This window comes from Phaenicophaeus curvirostris, unplaced genomic scaffold (assembly GCF_032191515.1).
Source record: "Phaenicophaeus curvirostris isolate KB17595 unplaced genomic scaffold, BPBGC_Pcur_1.0 scaffold_175, whole genome shotgun sequence".
Taxonomy (NCBI): domain Eukaryota; kingdom Metazoa; phylum Chordata; class Aves; order Cuculiformes; family Cuculidae; genus Phaenicophaeus; species Phaenicophaeus curvirostris.
The window spans coordinates 1-18,802 of NW_027206795.1; the positions used below are offsets into that span (position 1 = coordinate 1).

General features: G+C 66.1%; 1 protein-coding gene across 1 annotated transcript; it reads left to right on the forward strand.

The window, feature by feature from the left end:
* The first annotated feature begins 61 nt into the window (after positions 1-61).
* Positions 62-18,738, forward strand: DMPK (DM1 protein kinase). Its single transcript, XM_069882523.1, is given in 13 exon segments — positions 62-229; positions 2,356-2,447; positions 2,552-2,635; positions 3,678-3,773; positions 4,830-4,978; positions 6,060-6,153; positions 7,786-7,986; positions 11,390-11,809; positions 14,285-14,371; positions 15,767-16,156; positions 16,854-16,966; positions 17,491-17,588; positions 18,701-18,738. Coding segments are annotated over 11 exon segments (1,755 nt in total). The 5' UTR covers positions 62-229; positions 2,356-2,447; positions 2,552-2,566.
* The last annotated feature ends 64 nt before the right edge of the window (positions 18,739-18,802 follow it).

An 18,802-nucleotide genomic window follows, 5' to 3' on the forward strand; every position in this document is an offset into this window, starting at 1 on the left:
CCGTCCCGGCGATGGCGGCGCCCCCGGGGCGGCGGGAGCGGCTTCGGGCGCTGGTTCTGGGGGGGTCCGGGGGTGGGGGGGGGGCGGGGGGGGGTCTCTCTGGGTCTGGGGGCGCTGCTGGATTTGCTGCTGGGGGTGACCGGGGGGCTGCGGCACCGGCTGGCCCAGAGCGAGCCCCCCCCCCCAGAACCGGGGGGGCAGAGGCACCTGCGGGAGTTCCTGAGCTGGGGTGAGCGGGGGGGGGGGGGGGGATTTGGGGGGGTCCCGAGGGGATTGGGGGGGGTGGGGGGGCCGGATTGGGGGGGTCCCGAGGGGATTGGGGGGGTCCCAGGGGGGATTGGGGGGGGTGGGGGGCCGGATTGGAGGCGATTCGGGGGTCCTGAGGGGCCGGGGGGGGGATCTGGGGGGGTCCCAGAGGGATTGGGGGGGAGGGGGGGGCCGGATTGGGGGGTCCCAGGGGGATTGAGGGGGTCCCAGAGGGATTGGGGGGGTGGGGGGCCGGATTAGGGGGTTCCCGAGAGGATTGGGGGGGTCCCAGGGGGATTGGGGGTGTGGGGGGGCAGGATTGGGGGGGTCCCAGAGGGATTGAGGGGGTGGGGGGGAAGGATTGGGGGGGTCCCAGGGGGTTTGGGGGGGTGGGGGGGCAGGATTTGGGGGTCCCGAGAGGATTGGGGGGGTGAGGGGGCAGGATTGGAGGTGGTCCCAGGGGGATTGGGGGGTGGGGGGGCAGGATTGGGGGGGTCCCGAGAGGATTGAGGGGGTGGAGGGGCAAGACTAGGGGGGGTCCCAGGGGAGATTGAGGGGGTGGGGGGGCAAGATTGGAGGTGATTCGGGGGTCCTGAGGGGCCGGGGGGGGGGAATTTGGGGGGGGGTCCCAGGGGGATTGAGGGGGTGGGGGGGCAGGATTGGGGGGGGGTCCCAGGGGGATTGAGGGGGTGGGGGGGCAGGATTGGGGGGGGTCCCGAGGGGATTGAGTGGTCCCAGGGAGATTGGGGGTGTCCCGAGGGGCTTGGGGGGGCGTCTGGGGGGGGGGGCAGAACTGGGAGGTCCCGAGGGGATTGGGGGGGTCCCGAATGGATTGGGGGGGGCAGGATTAGGGATCCCGAGGGGATTGGGGGGGGTCCCAGGGGGATTGGGGGGGGGCTGGGGGGGGCAGGATTGGGGGGGTCCCGGACATGGGGGGGGGGGCTCTTTTATTTTTTTTTGGGGGGGGTCCCGGATCTAGGGGTCTCTTTTTTTTTGGGGGGGGGGGGGTTGTTTGGTCCCCAAGGGTCCCTTTGGGGACCGACCTGCCCAGAAAAGGAGTGGAGAGGCCCTGCCCCCCCCTTCCCCCCCCCCCTTCCCCCCCCCCCCCCCCGGGCAGCGATCGCTGCGAGGCCATAAATGGGCTGCGAGAGGAAAGGGGCCCCCCCCGCGGCACCCAGGGGTCCCCCCCCCGGGAGGACCCCCCCCCCGGGGCACCCTGACCCCCCCCCGGGGACTGTCACCCCCCCCCCCTAGGGCTGTGACCCCCCCCCAAGGATTGACACCCCCCCCCACCAGGACTGTCACCCCCCCCTGGTTGCCCCCATACCCCCTTTCCCCCCCCCCGGTTGCCCCCCCTGGTTGCCCCCATGCCCCCTGACCCCCCCCAGTTGCCCCTCAGAGTTGCCCCCATGCCCCCTGACCCCCCCCTTGACTTCCCCAATGCCCCCTAACCCCCTTGATTGCCCCCCCCCGGTTGCCCCCATGCCCCCTGACCCCCCCTGGTTGCCCCCATGCCCCCTGACCCCCCCTTGGCTGCCCCCCCCGGTTGCCCCCATGCCCCCTTCACCACCCTTGATTGCCCCCCTGGTTGCCCCCATGCCCCCTGACCCCCCCTTGGCTGCCCCCATGCCCCCTGACACCCCCTGGTTGCTCCCCCCGGTTGCCCCCAAGCCCCCTGACCCCCCCTTGGCTGCCCCCCCCCGGTTGCCCCCATGCCCCCTTAACCCCCCTTGGTTGCCCTCCCAGTAGCCCCCATGCCCCCTGACACCCCCTGGTTGCCCCCAAGCCCTCTGATGCCCCCTGGTGGCCCCCCCCCTTGGTTGCCCCCATGCCCCCTTAACCCCTCTTCGTTGCCCCCATGCCCCCTGACCCCCCCCGGTTGCCCCCCCGGTTGCTCCCGTGCCCCCTGACCCCCCCTTGGCTGCCCCCCCCCGGTTGCCCCCAAGCCCCCTGACGCCCCCTGGTGGCGCCCCCCCGGTTGCCCCCGTGCCCCCTTAACCCCTCTTAGTTGCCCCCATGCCCCCTGACCGCCCCTTGGCTGCCCCCCCCTTGTTGCCCCCATGCCCTCTGACGCCCCCTGGTGGCCCCCCCCTTTGGTTGCCCCCCCAGCCGAGCCGGTAGCCGCCCGCGTGCGGGAGCTGCAGCTGCGTCGCAGCGACTTCGAGGTGCTGAAGGTGATCGGGCGCGGGGCCTTCAGCGAGGTGAGGGGACAAGGGGGGGGGGGGGACACGGGGGCCTCGGGGGACACAGGGGGATGCTGGTGGCCCCACGGTGGCCCCATGGTGGCCCCGCGGTGGCCCCGCAGGTGGCCGTGGTGAGGATGAAGGAGACGGGACAGGTCTATGCCATGAAGGTGATGAACAAGTGGGACCTGCTGAAGCGCGGGGAGGTGAGGGACATGGGGACATGGGGACATGGGGATATGGGGACATGGGGATATGGGGACGTGGGACATGGGGACATGGGGACATGGGGATATGGGGATATGGGGACGTGGGACATGGGGACATGGGGACATGGGGATATGGGGACATGGGGATATGGGGACCTGGGGACATGGGGACATGGGGACATCGGGATATGGGGACCTGGGGACATGGGGACATGGGGACATCGGGATATGGGGACATGGGGATATGGGGACATGGGACATGGGGATATGGGGACATGGGGACATGGGGATATGGGGACATGGGGATATGGGGACCTGGGGACATGGGGACATGGGGATATGGGGACATGGGGACATGGGGATATGGGGACATGGGGATATGGGGACATGGGGACATGGGGATATGGGGATATGGGGACATGGGGATATGGAGACATGGGGACATGGGGACATGGGGACATGGGGATATGGGGATATGGGGACATGGGGATATGGGGACATGGGGACATGGGGATATGGGGACATGGGGACATGGGGACATGGAGACATGGGGATATGGGACATGGGACATGGGGACATGGGGACACGGGGATATGGGAACATGGGGACGTGGGGATATGGGACATGGGACATGGGGACATGGGGACACGGGGATATGGGAACATGGGGACGTGGGGATATGGGAACATGGGGACGTGGGGATATGGGGACATGGGGACATGGGGACATAGAGGGAGGGGGACAAGGGGTTCCTGAGGCCCCAGAGGGGACATGGAGTGATGGGGACAGTGGGTGGGACAAGGGTGGCTCTGGGGGTTGGGGTGACCCTGGGAAGGTGACACTGGGGAGGTGACACTGGGGAGGTGACACTGGGAACACACGGGACCCCTAGCGCTGACCCTGACTCCAATGCCTTGGGCTGGGGGGGGGGTGGGGGGGGTGTGACCTTGCTGGTGGCCTCAGTGCCTGGCGTTGTCCCCAAGGGGGTGACCCTGAGGGGGGAGGTGACCCCGCTGTCCCCCGTGTCCCCTGTCCCCAGGTGTCCTGTTTCCGCGAGGAGCGGGAGGTGCTGGCGAGGGGCGACCAGCGCTGGATCACACGCCTGCACTTCGCCTTCCAGGACACCCAGTGCCTGGTGAGGGGACACTTTGGGGACACCCCCCCTTGGGGACACCCACCTTGGGGACACACAAATCCCCCCCCCTTGGGGACTGGGGACACCACACCATGGGGACACCACACCATATCCGCGTATCCCGCATGTCCCTGTGTCCCCATCTCCATGTCCCCATCCCATCCCTGTGTCCCCATCCCCATGTCCCCATCTCCATGTCACTATCCCAGTGTCTCCATGTCACTATCCTCACGTCCCCATGTCCCCATGTCCCCATCCCTGTGTCCCCATCTCCATGTCACTGTCCCATCCTCATGTCCCCACGTCCCCATGTCCCCATCCCTGTGTCCCCATCTCCATGTCACTGTCCCATCCTCATGTCCCCGTCCCCATGTCACTATTCCCAGTATCTCCATGTCCCCAACCCCATGTCCCCATGTCCCCATCCCTGTGTCCCCATCCCCATGTCCCCATGTCCCCATGTCCCCATCCCCGTGTCCCCACCCCATCCCCGTGTCCCCACCCCATCCTTATGTCCCTGTCCCCATGTTCTCATGTGCTCATGTCCCCTTTCCACCTCCATGTCCCTGTCCCCATCCCCATGGCACTATGCCAGTGTCTCCATGTCCCCATCCCATCCCCGTGTCCCCATCCCCGTGTCCCCATCTCCATGTCACTATCCCATCCTCATGTCCCCATCCCCGTGTCCCCATTCCTGTGTCCTCAACCCCATGTCACTATCCCAGTGTCTCCATGTCCCCATGTCCCCATCCCTGTGTCCCCATCCCCATGTCCCCATTCCTATGTCCCCATCCCCATGTCCCCCATCCCATCCCCGTGTCCCCACCCCATCCTCATGTCCCTGTCCCCATGTTCTCATGTACTCATGTCGCCTTTCACCTCCACGTCCCTGTCCCCATGTCCCCACGCTGTCCCCATCCCCATGTCCCCATGTCCCCATGTCCCCATTCCCATGTCCGCATGTCCCCATGTCCCCATCGCAATATCCCCGTGTCCCCGTGTCTCCCTATCCCCCCACGTCCCCGCGGTGTCCCCCATGTCCCCGTGTCCCCGCAGTACCTGGTGATGGAGTACTACATCGGGGGGGACCTCCTGACCCTGCTCACCAAGTTTGGGGACCGTCTCCCGCTGGCCATGGCGCGGTTCTACCTGGCCGAGCTGGTGCTGGCCATCGACGCCGTCCACCGCCTCGGCTACGTGCACCGGTGGGACACGGGGACACGGGGACACGGGATATGGGACATGGGACATGGGGACATGATATGGGGATATGGGGACATGGGGACATGGGGACATGGGGACATGGGACATGGGGATATGGGGACATGGGGACATGGGGACATGATATGGGGACATGGGGATATGGGGATATGGGGACATGGGGATATGGGGACATGGGGACATGGGACATGGGGATATGGGGACATGGGGACATGGGGATATGGGGATATGAGGATATGGGGACATGGGGGACATGGGGACATGGGGATATGGGGATATGGGGATATGGGGACATGGGGACATGGGGATATGGGGACAGGGGGATATGGGGATATGGGGACACGGGGACATGGGGACATGGGGACATGGGGATATGGGGACACGGGGACATGGGGACATGGGGACATGGGGATATGGGGACACGGGGACATGGGGACATGGGGACATGGGGATATGGGGACATGGGGACATGGGGATATGGGGATATGGGGACACGGGGATATGGGGACATGGGGACGTGGGGATATGGGGATATGGGGACATGGGGACATGGGGATATGGGGACAGGGGGATATGGGGATATGGGGACACGGGGATATGGGGACATGGGGACGTGGGGATATGGGGATATGGGGACATGGGGACATGGGGGACGTGGGGACGTGGGGATGTGGGGATATGGGGATGTGGGGATATAGGGACATGGGGATATGGGGACATGGGGACATGGGGACATGGGGACATGGGGATGTGGGGATGTGGGGACATGGGGATATGGGGACATGGGGACATGGGGACGTGGGGACGTGGGGATGTGGGGATATGGGGATGTGGGGATATAGGGACATGGGGATATGGGGACATGGGGATATGTGGACATGGGGACATGGGGACATGGAGATATGGGGGAACGTGGCATGGGGTGGAGGACATGGGAGGACAGGGGGACATGGAGGGACAGGGGGACATGGGGACAAAGGGCCAGGAGGCTGCGCTGGCAGCAGGACACGGGCGGGCTGACAAGGGTACACAGGGTGACAGAGGACACACCCCCCCCCCCCCCAGGGACATCAAACCCGACAACATCCTCCTGGACCGGCAGGGACACATCCGGCTCGGGGACTTCGGGTCCTGCGTGAAACTCGGACCTGATGGCACCGTGAGTGGGGACAGGGGACAGGGGACAGGGGACAGGGGACAGGGGACAGGGATGCGCTCAGCAGTGGCAATAGGCACCTGTCCCCATGATGTCCCCATGGTGTCCCCATGTCCCCAGATGCTGTCGGTGGTGGCATTAGGCACCTGTCCCCATGGTGTCCCCATGATGTCCCCATGATGTCCCCACGATGTCCCCATGATGTCCCCAATCCCCAGATGCTCTTGGCAGTGGCAATAGGCACCTGCCCCATGATGTCCCCATGATGTCCCCACAATGTCCCCATGATGTCCCCAATCCCTATATGCTCTCAGCGGTGGCCATAGGCACCTGCCCCACGATGGTCCCCATGATATCCCCACGATGTCCCCACACTGTCCCCACGATATCCCCATGTCCCCAGATGCTCTTGGTGGTGGCAATAGGCACCTGTCCCCATGATGTCCCCATGATGTCCCCATGATGTCCCCATGTCCCACGATGTCCCCATGGTGTCCCCACGCTGTCCCCATGATGTCCCCATGATACCCCCATGATACCCCCAAGATGTCCCATGTCCCCATGTCCCCAGATGCTCTTGGTAGTGGCAATAGTCACCTGTCCCCATGATGTCCCCATGAAGTCCCCCTGATGTCCCATGATGTCCCCATGATGTCCCCATGTCCCCAGATTCTCTCGGCGGTGGCCGTAGCCACCTGTCCCCATGCTGTCTCCATGATATCCCCATGATGTCCCCACAATGTCCCCACGATATCCCCACGATGTCCCCACGATGTCCCCATGTCCCCAGATGCTCTTGGTGCTGGCAATAGGCACCTGTCCCCATGATGTCCCCAGGCTGTCCCCACGCTGTCCCCATGTCCCCAGATGCTCTTGGTGGTGGCAATAGTCACCAGTCCCCATGCTGTCCCCATGATGTCCCCACGATGTCCCCACGATGTCCCCATGTCCCCAGATGCCCTTGGTGGTGGCAACAGTCACCTATCCCCATGATGTCCCCACGATGTCCCCATGTCCCCAGATGCTCTTGGTGGTGGCAATAGTCACCTGTCCCCATGATGTCCCCATGAAGTCCCCCTGATGTCCCATGATGTCCCCATGATGTCCCCATGTCCCCAGATTCTCTCGGCGGTGGCTGTAGCCACCTGTCCCCATGCTGTCTCCATGATATCCCCATGATGTCCCCACAATGTCCCCACGATGTCCCCATGTCCCCAGATGCTCTTGGTGGCGGCAATAGTCACCTGTCCCCATGATGTCCCCATGATGTCCCCACAATGTCCCCACGATATCCCCACGATGTCCCCACGATGTCCCCATGTCCCCAGATGCTCTTGGTGGTGGCAATAGGCACCTGTCCCCATGATGTCCCCAGGCTGTCCCCACGCTGTCCCCATGTCCCCAGATGCTCTTGGTGGTGGCAATAGTCACCAGTCCCCATGCTGTCCCCATGATATCCCCATGATGTCCCCACGATGTCCCCACGATGTCCCCATGTCCCCAGATGCTCTTGGTGGTGGCAATAGTCACCTATCCCCATGATGTCCCCATGAAGTCCCCACGCTGTCCCCATGATGTCCCCACGCTGTCCCCACGATGTCCCCACGCTGTCCCCTGGTGTCCCCATGTCCCCAGGTGCGCTCGGCGGTGGCCGTGGGGACCCCCGACTACCTGTCCCCCGAGATGCTGTGGGCGGTGGAGGACCCGGGGCGCTCGTACGGGGCCGAGTGCGACTGGTGGGCGCTGGGGGCTCTGGCCTACGAGATGTTCTTCGGGAGGCCCCCCTTCTTCGCCGACTCCGTCCTCGAGACCTACGCCAAGATCCTCCACTTCGAGGTGCGCCCCCGCGCCGCCGGGGGGCACTGGGGGGGACTGGGAGGGACTGGGAGGGAATGGGGGGCACTGGGAGGGACTGGGAGGGACTGGGAGGGACTGGGAGGGGAATGGGGGGCACTGGGAGGGACTGGGAGGGAATGGGGTGGCACTGGGAGGGAATGGGAGGGACTGGGAGGGAATGGGGAGGCACTGGGAGGCACTGGGAGGGAATGGGAGGGGAATGGGGGGCACTGGGAGGGACTGGGAGGGAATGGGGTGGCACTGGGAGGGACTGGGAGGGACTGGGAGGGGAATGGGAGGCACTGGGAGGGACTGGGAGGGAATGGGAGGGGAATGGGGGGCACTGGGAGGGACTGGGAGGCACTGGGAGGGAATGGGGAGGCACTGGGAGGGACTGGGAGGGAATGGGAAGGCACTGGGAGGGACTGGGAGGGAATGGGGGGCACTGGGAGGGACTGGGAGGGAATGGGAAGGCACTGGGAGGGAATGGGAAGGCACTGGGAGGGACTGGGAAGGCACTGGGAGGGACTGGGAGGGAATGGGGTGGCACTGGGAGGGAATAGGGAGGCAGTGGGAGGGACTGGGAGGGGAATGGGGGGCACTGGGAGGGACTGGGAGGGAATGGGGGGCACTGGGAGGGACTGGGAGGGAATGGGAAGGCACTGGGAGGGAATGGGAAGGCACTGGGAGGGACTGGGAGGGAATGGGGTGGCACTGGGAGGGACTGGGAGGGAATGGGAAGGCACTGGGAGGGAATAGGGAGGCAGTGGGAGGGACTGGGAGGGGAATGGGGGGCACTGGGAGGGAATGGGGAGGCACTGGGAGGGACTGGGAGGGGAATGGGGGGCACTGGGAGTGGAATGGGGGGCACTGGGAGGGCACTGGGAGGGACTGGGAGGGCACTGGGAGGGAATGGGGAGGCACTGGGAGGGACTGGGAGGGAATGGGAAGGCACTGGGAGGGAATAGGGAGGCAGTGGGAGGGACTGGGAGGGGAATGGGGGGCACTGGGAGGGACTGGGAGGGAATGGGGGGCACTGGGAGGGACTGGGAGGGAATGGGAAGGCACTGGGAGGGAATGGGGTGGCACTGGGAGGGACTGGGAGGGAATGGGAAGGCACTGGGAGGGAATAGGGAGGCAGTGGGAGGGACTGGGAGGGGAATGGGGGGCACTGGGAGTGGAATGGGGGGGAATGGGGGGCACTGGGAGTGGAATGGGGGGCACTGGGAGGGCACTGGGAGGGACTGGGAGGGCACTGGGAGGGAATGGGGAGGCACTGGGAGGGACTGGGAGGGAATAGGGAGGCACTGGGAGGGACTGGGAGGGGAATGGGGGGCACTGGGAGTGGAATGGGGGGCACTGGGAGGGCACTGGGAGGGACTGGGAGGGCACTGGGAGGGAATGGGGAGGCACTGGGAGGGACTGGGAGGGAATAGGGAGGCACTGGGAGGGACTGGGAGGGGAATGGGGGGCACTGGGAGGGACTGGGAGGGGAATGGGGGGCACTGGGAGGGACTGGGAGGGACTGGGAGGGGAATGGGGGGGACTGGGAGGGACTGGGAGGGACTGGGAGGGGAATGGGGGGCACTGGGAGGGACTGGGAGGGACTGGGAGGGGAATGGGGGGCACTGGGACGTACTGGGAGGGAATGGGGAGGCACTGGAAGGGACTGGGAGGGGAATGGGGGGCACTGGGAGTGGAATGGGGGGCACTGGGAGGCACTGGGAGAGACTGGGAGAGACTGGGAGGGAATAGGGAGGCACTGGGAGGGCCTGGGAGGGGAATGGGGGGCACTGGGAGGGACTGGGAGGGAATGGGGGGCACTGGGAGGGACTGGGAGGGAATAGAGGGGCACTGGGAGGGACTGGGAGGGAATGGGGGGCACTGGGAGGGAATGGGAGAGGAATGGGGGGCACTGGGAGGCACTGGGAGGGACTGGGAGGGGAATGGGGGGCACTGGGAGGGGAATGGGAGAGGAATGGGGGGCAGTGGGAGGCACTGGGAGGGACTGGGAGGGGAATGGGGGGCACTGGGAGGGAATGGGGAGGCACTGGGAGAGACTGGGAGGGAATAGGGAGGCACTGGGAGGGACTGGGAGAGCATTGGGAGGGGAATGGGGAGCACTGGGAGGGCACTGGGAGGGAATGGAGGCACTGAGGAGGCGCTGGGAGGGACTGGGAGGGACTGGGAGGGGAATGGGGAGACACTGGGCAATGGCGGGTTACTGGGAGGGGTTGGGAGGGAATAGGGGCACTGGGAGGGACTGGGGTTACTGGAGTCACTGGTGTCACCGGAGTCACTGGGAGAGCTAGTGTCACTGGAGTCACTGGGGTCACTGGGGTTACTGGAGTCACTGGAGTTACTGGAGTCACTGGGAGCACTGGGGTCACTGGGAGCACTGGGGTCACTGGGGTCACTGGGAGCACTGGGGTCACTGCGGTTACTGGGAGTTACTGGGGTTAGTGGGACTCACTGGTGTCACTGGGTTTACTGGGAGCACTGGTGTCACTGAGTTGACTGGAGTCACTGGGGTTACTGGGGTCACTGGGTTTACTGGGAGCACTGGGGTCACTGGAGTCACTGATGTCACAGGGAGTCACTAGTGTCACTGGGGTTACTGGGACTCACTGGTGTCACTGGATTGACTGGGAGACACTGGAGTCACTGGGGTCACTGGGGTTAGTGGGACTCACTGGTGTCACTGGATTGACTGGGAGACACTGGAGTCACTGGGGTCACTGGAGTCACTGGAGTCACTGGGGTCACTGGGGTCACTGGGGTCACTGGGGTCACTGGAGTCACTGGAGTCACTCGGGTCACTGGAGTCACTGGGGTCACTGGAGTCACTGGTGTCACTGGGGTCACTGGGGTCACTGGTGTCACTGATGTCACTGGGGTCACTGGAACCACTGGGGTCACTGGCGTCACTGGAGCCACTGGGGTCACTGGACTCACTGGGGTCACTGGGGTCACTGGTGTCACTGGGGTCACTGGACTCACTGGGGTCACTGGTGTCAACTGGTGTCACTAGACTCACTGGGGTCACTGGACTCACTGGTGTCACTGGGGTCACTGATGTCACTGGGGTCACTGGACTCACTGGAGTCACTGGGGTCACTGGTGTCAGTGGGGTCACTGGGGTCACTGATGTCACTGGGGTCACCGGGGTCACTGGACTCACTGGGGTCACTGGAGCCACTGGTGTCACTGGGGTCACTGGGGTCACTGGAGTCACTGGGGTCACTGGACTCACTGGAGTCACTCAGGTCACTGGACTCACTGGACTCACTGGTGTCACTGGAGTATCTGGAGTCACTGGTGTCACTGGAGTCACTGGGGTCACTGGTGTCACTGGACTCACTGGACTCACTGGACTCACTGGTGTCACCGCTGCCTCCTCCAGGACCACCTCCACCTCCCCCCGGACGATCCGGACGAGCCGGACTCCTCCTCCTCCTCTTTGCCGGGGCGGGACTCGAACCCGGTTCCCTCTCTGAGCCCGGAGCGGGATTCGAACCCGGATCCCTCCTCCTCGTCCTCCTCCTCGTCGTCGTCGTCGTGGCGCGTGCCGGCGGGGCGGGCCTCGAACCCGGGTCCCCCGCGGCGGGTGCCGGGGGCGGCGCGGGCGCTGGTGCGGGGGCTGCTGTGCGCGCGCGAGCGGCGGCTCGGCCGGGGCGGGGCCCGCGACTTCCGGCGGGCGGCGCTGTTCGCGGGGCTGAGGTGGCGGCGGCTGCCGGGGACCCCCCCGCCCTTCGCCCCCGAGGCCGGCGGCGCCGCCGACACCGCCAACTTCGACGTGCTCGACGACAGCCTCAGCCAGCCGGTCAGGGCCCGCCCCCGCCAGCCCCCCCATCCTGGGAACCCCCCCATCCCGGGACACCCCCATCCCGGGAACCCCCCCATCCCGGGACCCCCCCCATCCCGGGACAACCCCCCCCCATCCCGGGAACCCCCCCCATCCCGGGACACCCCCATCCTGGGACCCCCCCGTCCCAGGACCCCCCCATCCTGGGACTCCCCTATCCTGGGATCCCCCCCATTCCTGAGGACAGGGACCCCCCCCCATCCTGGGACCCCCCCCATCCTGGGACCCCCCCCCATTCCTGAGGATAGGGACCCCCCCCCATCCCGGGACCCCCCCCATCCCAGGACACCCCCATCCCGGGATCCCCCCATTCCTGAGGACAGGGACACCCCCATCCTGGGACCCCCCCCATTCTTGAGGACAGGGACCCCCCCATCCTGGGTTCCCCCATCCTGGGACCCCCCCATCCTGGGACCCCCCCATTCCTGAGGACAGGGACCCCCCCCATCCTGGAACCCCCCCATTCTTGAGGACAGGGATGCCCCCATCCCGGGACACCCCCATTCCTGAGGACAGGGACCCCCCCATCCCTGGACACCCCCCATCCTGGGACCCCCCCCATCCTGATGTCAGGGACCCCCCATCCCAGGACCACCCCATCCTGGGACCCCCCTATCCTGGGACACCCCCATCCTGATGTCAGGGACCCCCCCATCCCGGGACACCCCCATCCTGGGACCCCCCTATCCTGGGATCCCCCCATTCCTGAGGACAGGGACACCCCCACATCCTGGGACCCCCCCCACTCTTGAGGACAGGGACCCCCCCATCCCGGGACACCCCCATTCCTGAGGATACCCTCATCCTGATGTCAGGGACCCCCCATCCCAGGACACCCCCATCCTGGGACCCCCCCCATTCCTGAGGACAGGGACCCCCCCATCCCGGGACACCCCCATCCTGGTACCCCCCCTATCCGGTGATCCCCCCATTCCTGAGGACAGGGACACCCCCACATCCTGGGACCCCCCATTCTTGAGGACAGGGACCCCCCCATCCCGGGACACCCCCATTCCTGAGGATACCCTCATCCTGATGTCAGGGACCCCCCATTCCAGGACACCCCCATCCTGGGATCCCCCTATCCGGGGATCCCCCCATTCCTGAGGACAGGGACCCCCCCATCCGGTGATCCCCCCATTCCTGAGGACAGGGACCCCCCCCATCCCAGGACAGCCCCATCCTGAGGACCCCCCTATCCGGGGATCCCCCCATTCCTGAGGACAGGGACACCCCCATCCTGGGACCCCCGCATTCTTGAGGACAGGGACCCCCCCATTCCTGAGGACAGGGACACCCCCATCCTGGGAACCCCCCATTCTTGAGGACAGGGACCCCCCCATCCTGGGACACCCCCATCCTGGGAACCCCCCCATCCCGGGACACCCCCATCCTGAGGACCCCCCCATCCTGAGGACAGGGACCCCCCCATCCTGGGACACCCCCATTCCTGAGGACACCCTCATCCTGATGTCAGGGACCCCCCATCCCAGGACCCCCCCATCCTGAGGACCCCCCCATCCCGGGGCACCCCCATCCTGAGGACCCCCCCATCCTGAGGACAGGGGACCCCCCATCCTGGGATCCCCCTCATCCTGGGACCCCCCCATCACGGGACACCCCCATTCCTGAGGACACCCTCATCCTGATGTCAGGGACCCCCCCATCCTGGGACCCCCCCCATCCTGGGATCCCCCCATCCTGGGACCCCCCCTATCCTGGGATCCCCCCATTCCTGAGGACAGGGACACCCCCATCCTGGGACCCCCCCATCCTGGGATCCCCCCATCCTGAGGACAGGGACCCCCCCATCCCGGGACACCCTCATCCTGGGATCCCCCCATTCCTGAGGACAGGGACCCCCCCATCCCGGGACCCCCCCATCCTGGGACACCCCCATCCTGGGACACCCCCATCCTGCGACCCCCCTATCCTGGGATCCCCCCATTCCTGAGGACAGGGACCCCCCTCATCCTGGGACCCCCCCATTCTGATGTCAGGGACCCCCCCCCATCCCGGGACCCCCCCATCCTGGGACACCCCCATTCCTGAGGACACCCCCATCCTGGGGACAGGGACACTCCCATCCTGGGACACCCCCATCCTGAGGACAGGGACCCCCCCCATCCTGGGACCCCCCCATTCTTGAGGACAGGGAACCCCCATCCTGGGACCCCCCCTATTCTTGAGGATAGGGACACCCCCCCCCCCCATCCCGGGACCCCCCCATCCTGGGACCCCCCCCATTCTTGAGGACAGGGAGCCCCCCATCCCAGGACCCCCCCCATCCCGGGACCCCCCCCCCCCCCACCTTGGGCTCCCATCCTGAGACACCCCCCCCCCAAAAAAAGGGGGTCCCTTCTACCCCCCCCATAATTGCCTCCCTGTCTCTAATTGCCCCCCCCACTCTAATTGCCCCACCCCGCCCCCCAGGATCCCCAGGAGGAGCCGTGGGACCCCCCCGCTCTGGAGCTGCACCTCCCGTTTGTGGGGTACTCGTACGCCCGGGGAGACCCCCGAGTGAGTCGGGGGGGGGACTGGGAGGGTAATGGGGGGCACTGGGAGGGACTGGGAGGGAATGGGAGGGACTGGGGAGTGACTGGAAGGTAACTGGGAGCGAATGGGGGAGCACTGGGAGGGACTGGGGGGCACTGGGAGCAAATGGGGGGCACTGGGAGGGACTGGGAGGTAACTGGGAGCAAATGGGGGGGCACTGGGAGGGACTGGGGGGCACTGGGAGCAAATGGGGGGGCACTGGGAGGGACTGGGGAGCACTGGGAGCGAATGGGGGGGGCACTGGGAGGGACTGGGGAGCACTGGGAGCGAATGGGGGGCACTGGGAGTGACTGGGGGGACACTGGGAGGGGTAGGGGAGCACTGGGAGTGACTGGAAGGTACTTGGGAGTGAATGGAGGGTCACTGGGAGGGACTGGGGAGCACTGGGAGCGAATGGGGGGGCACTGGGAGTGACTGGAAGGTAACTGGGAGTGAATGGGGGGGGCACTGGGAGGGACTTGGGGGCACTGGGAGTGAATGGAAGGGGGGACTGGGAGGGACTGGGGAGCACTGGGAGTGAATGGGGGGGCACTGGGAGGGACTGGGGAGCACTGGGAGTGAATGGGGGGGCACTGGGAGGGACTGGGGAGCACTGGGAGTGAATGGGGGGGCACTGGGAGGGACTGGAAGGTAACTGGGAGCGAATGGGGGGGCACTGGGAGTGACTGGAAGGTAACTGGGAGCGAATGGGGGGCACTGGGAGCGAATGGGGGGGGGCACTGGGAGGGACTGGGGAGCACTGGGAGCGAATGGGGGAGCACTGGGAGGGACTGGGGAGGACTGGGAGTGACTGGAACGTACTTGGGAGTGACTGGAGGGTCATTGGGAAGGACTGGGGAGCACTGGGAGCGAATGGGGGGGCACTGGGAGTGACTGGAAGGTAACTGGGAGCGAATGGGGGGCACTGGGAGCGAATGGGGGGGGCACTGGGAGGGACTGGGGAGGACTGGGAGCGAATGGGGGAGCACTGGGAGGGACTGGGGAGGACTGGGAGTGACTGGAACGTACTTGGGAGTGACTGGAGGGTCATTGGGAAGGACTGGGGAGCACTGGGAGCGAATGGGGGGGGCACTGGGAGTGACTGGAAGGTAACTGGGAGCGAATGGGGGGGCACTGGGAGTGAATGGGGGGCACTGGGAGTGAATGGGGGGTCACTGGGAGGGACTGGGGGGCACTGGGAGTGAATGGAAGGGGGGACTGGGTGTCCCCTGGGGGTCCCCAGATTGAGGGGAGGGCTGTGTCCTAGGTGATGGGGGGGGTAAGGAATGAGGGGGGGGGGCTGGGGGTCCCCAAATGGGGGTCTTTGGGGGGGGGGGCGCTTCCAGGTGACACACCCCCCCTATTTCCAGCCCTGAGGAGGAAGAGGAGGAGGAAGAGGAAGAGGAAGAAGATGAGGAAGATGAGGAGTGGGACCAGGACGTGGCCATGGAGGGGGAGTGGGGGACCCCCCCGGAATCAGGGACCCCCCCAGAGACCCCCCTACCTACTGACCCCCCCCCAGAGACAGGGACCCCCCCATTCATAGGGACCGCCCCCCTCATAGGGACCCCCCCGGCCCCAGACCCCCCCTCCCCACCTCCAGGGGTCCCTTCATCCTCGGGGGGGGCCCTGCCCCCAGAGGGACCCCCCGAAAAAGACACCCCCCCCGCCCCCAGAAGCCCCCCCCCAACCTGAGGGGCCCCCCCCAAACTAGGGGGTCCCCCCCGCGGACGCTGCCCCCCCCCGGAGGACTCTGCAGCCCCTCCTGAGGTACCAGTAGCGGGGGGGGGGGGGGGTAGGGACCCCAGGGGACCCCATGGCCTGGTGGGGGGGGGGGTGGTCACTGGGGTCCTTGTGGGCTGGGGGGGGGAATAGGGGAGTCCCGGGGGGCGTGGCCTCGATCGGAGGGGGCGTGGTCAGTGCTGAAGGGGGGGGTGGTCAGTGCTGAAGGGGGCGTGGTCATTGCTGAAGGGGGCGTGGTCAGCGCAGAAGGGGGCGTGGTCAGTGCTGAAGGGGGCGTGGTTAGCGCAGAAGGGGGCGTGGTCAGTGCTGAAGGGGGCGTGGTCAGTGCTGAAGGGGGCGTGGCCTCAACCAGAGGAGATCCAGTCAGTGCTAAAGGGGCCACAGTCTCAGGTAGGGGGCGTGGTCAGTGTTGAAGGGGCGTGGCCTCGGCCGGAGGGGGCGTGGTCAGTGTCGAAGGGGGCGTGGCCTCAGCCGGAGGGGGCGTGGTCAGTGTCGAAAGGGGGCGTGGCCTGGTCTTAGGGGGGTTCTCAACCCAAAGGGGGCAAGGTCAGTGCCTCAAGGGGGCGTGGCCTCAGCCAGGGGGCGTGGTCAGTGCAGAAGGAGGCGGAGACTCACGCGTGGGGGGGCGTGGTCTGACCCCAAGGGGGCGTGGCCTGAGCCAAGAGGGGGCGTGGCTTAAGCACATGGGGGCGTGGCCTGATCCAGGGGGCGTGGCCTGATCCAGGGGGCGTGTCCGTGCCAGGCGCTGCAGGCGGCGCTGGAGGCAGAACGGCTCCAGAGAGCGGAGCTGGAGAGAGAACTGGGGCTGCTGCGGGCAGCGGGACAGGGGCTGGCCCGGTACTGGGGGCACTGGGAGGGACTGGGGGGCACTGGGAGGGACTGGGAGGGAATGGGAGGGACTGGGAGGGACTGGGAGGGAAATGGGGGGCACTGGGATGGAATGGGAGGGAATGGGGAGGCACTGGGAGGGACTGGGAGCAAATGGGGAGGCACTGGGAGGGACTGGGAAGGAATGGGGAGGGGTTTGGGGGGTACTGGGAGGGAATGGGAGGGACTGGGACGGAATGGGGAGGGGATTGGGGGGTACTGAGAGGGACTGGGAGGGACTGGGGAGGCACTGGGAGGCACTGGGAAGGACTGGGTGGGAATGGGGAGTGACTGGGAGGGACTGGGAGGGGAGTGGGGAGGCACTGGGAGGGAATGGGGGGCACTGGGAGGGGAATGGGGGGCACTGGGAGGGACTGGGAAGGGCTGGGAGGGAATAAGGAGCAACTGGGAGGGAGTGAGGAGGCACTGGGAGATACTGGGAGGCACTGGGAGGGCTGGGGGGGGTCCCTGAGCCCTTCTCCCCCCCCCCCCAGGCGCCTGCAGGAGGCCGAAAGCCGCAACCTGGAACTGGAAGCGAAGCTGCAGCGGCTGCAGAGCCCCCCCCCGGGGCCCGGGGACCCCCCCCCAGCAGGCGAGGGACCCCCCAGACCCCCCAGTCACCCCCAAATCCCCTCAGTCACCCCCCAACCCCCCCAAATCCCTTCAGTCACCCCCCAGCCTCCCCAAATCCCTTTCCAACCCCCCCCGGACCCCCAAATTCCCTTCCAACCCCCCCCCAAATTCTTTTCCAAACCCCCAAATTCCTTTCCAACCCCCCCCAGGGCCCCCAAATTCCTTTCCAACCCCCCCAAAATTCCTTTCCAACCCCCCCCAGATCCCCAAATTCCTTTCTAACCCCCCCAAATTCCTTTCCAGCCCCCCCCAAATTCCTTTCCACCCACCCAGGGTCCCCAAATTCCCTTCCAACCCCCCCAAATTCTTTTCCAAACCCCCAAGTCCCTTTCCAACTCCCCAGGACCCCAAATTCCTTTCCAACCCCTCCCCCAGGACCTCCAAATTCCTTTCTAACCCCCCCAAATCCCTTTCCACCCCCCCCAAATTCCTTTCCAACCCCCCCCGGACCCCCAAATTCCCTTCCAACCCTCTCAAATTCCTTTCCAAGCCCCCCAAATTGCTTTCCACACCCCCGAGGGCCCCCAAATTCTTTTCCAACCCCCCCAAAATTCCTTTCCAACCCCCCAGGGCCCCCAAATTCCCTTCCAACCCCCCCAAATCCCTTTCCAAACCCCCAAATTCCTTTCCAACCCCCCTCAAATTCCTTTCCAACCCCCCAGGACCCCCAAATTCCTTTCCAACCCCCCCAAATTCCATTCCAACCCCCAAAATCCCTTTCCAAGCCCCCCAGGACCCCCAAATCCCTTTCCAACCCCCCAGGGCCCCCAAATCCCTTTCCAACCCCCCCCAGGACCCTCAAATTCCTTTCCAACCCCCCCCAAATTCTTTTCCAAACCCCCAAATCCCTTTCCAACCCCCCCAGGACCCCCAAATCCCTTTCCAAACCCCCCAAATCCCTTTCTAACCCCCCTCAAGCCCCCAAATTCCCTAGATTCCCCCCCCCCCGATCTCTTGAGGACCTCAAACCTTTGAGACCTCCCCCAACCCCAAGAATTAGGGGGGGGGGGCACCCCAAAAAACGATGCTGGCTGCCTGTGACACCCCCCCCCCCCCCAATTTCTCTTGTAGGAGACGCAGCCCCCCCCGCGAGCCCCTGGGAGACGTAAGATGCGGGGGGGTCGGGGGGGGGGTTGGGGTGCTGGGGGGGGTTTTGGGGTGCAGGGGGGGGGT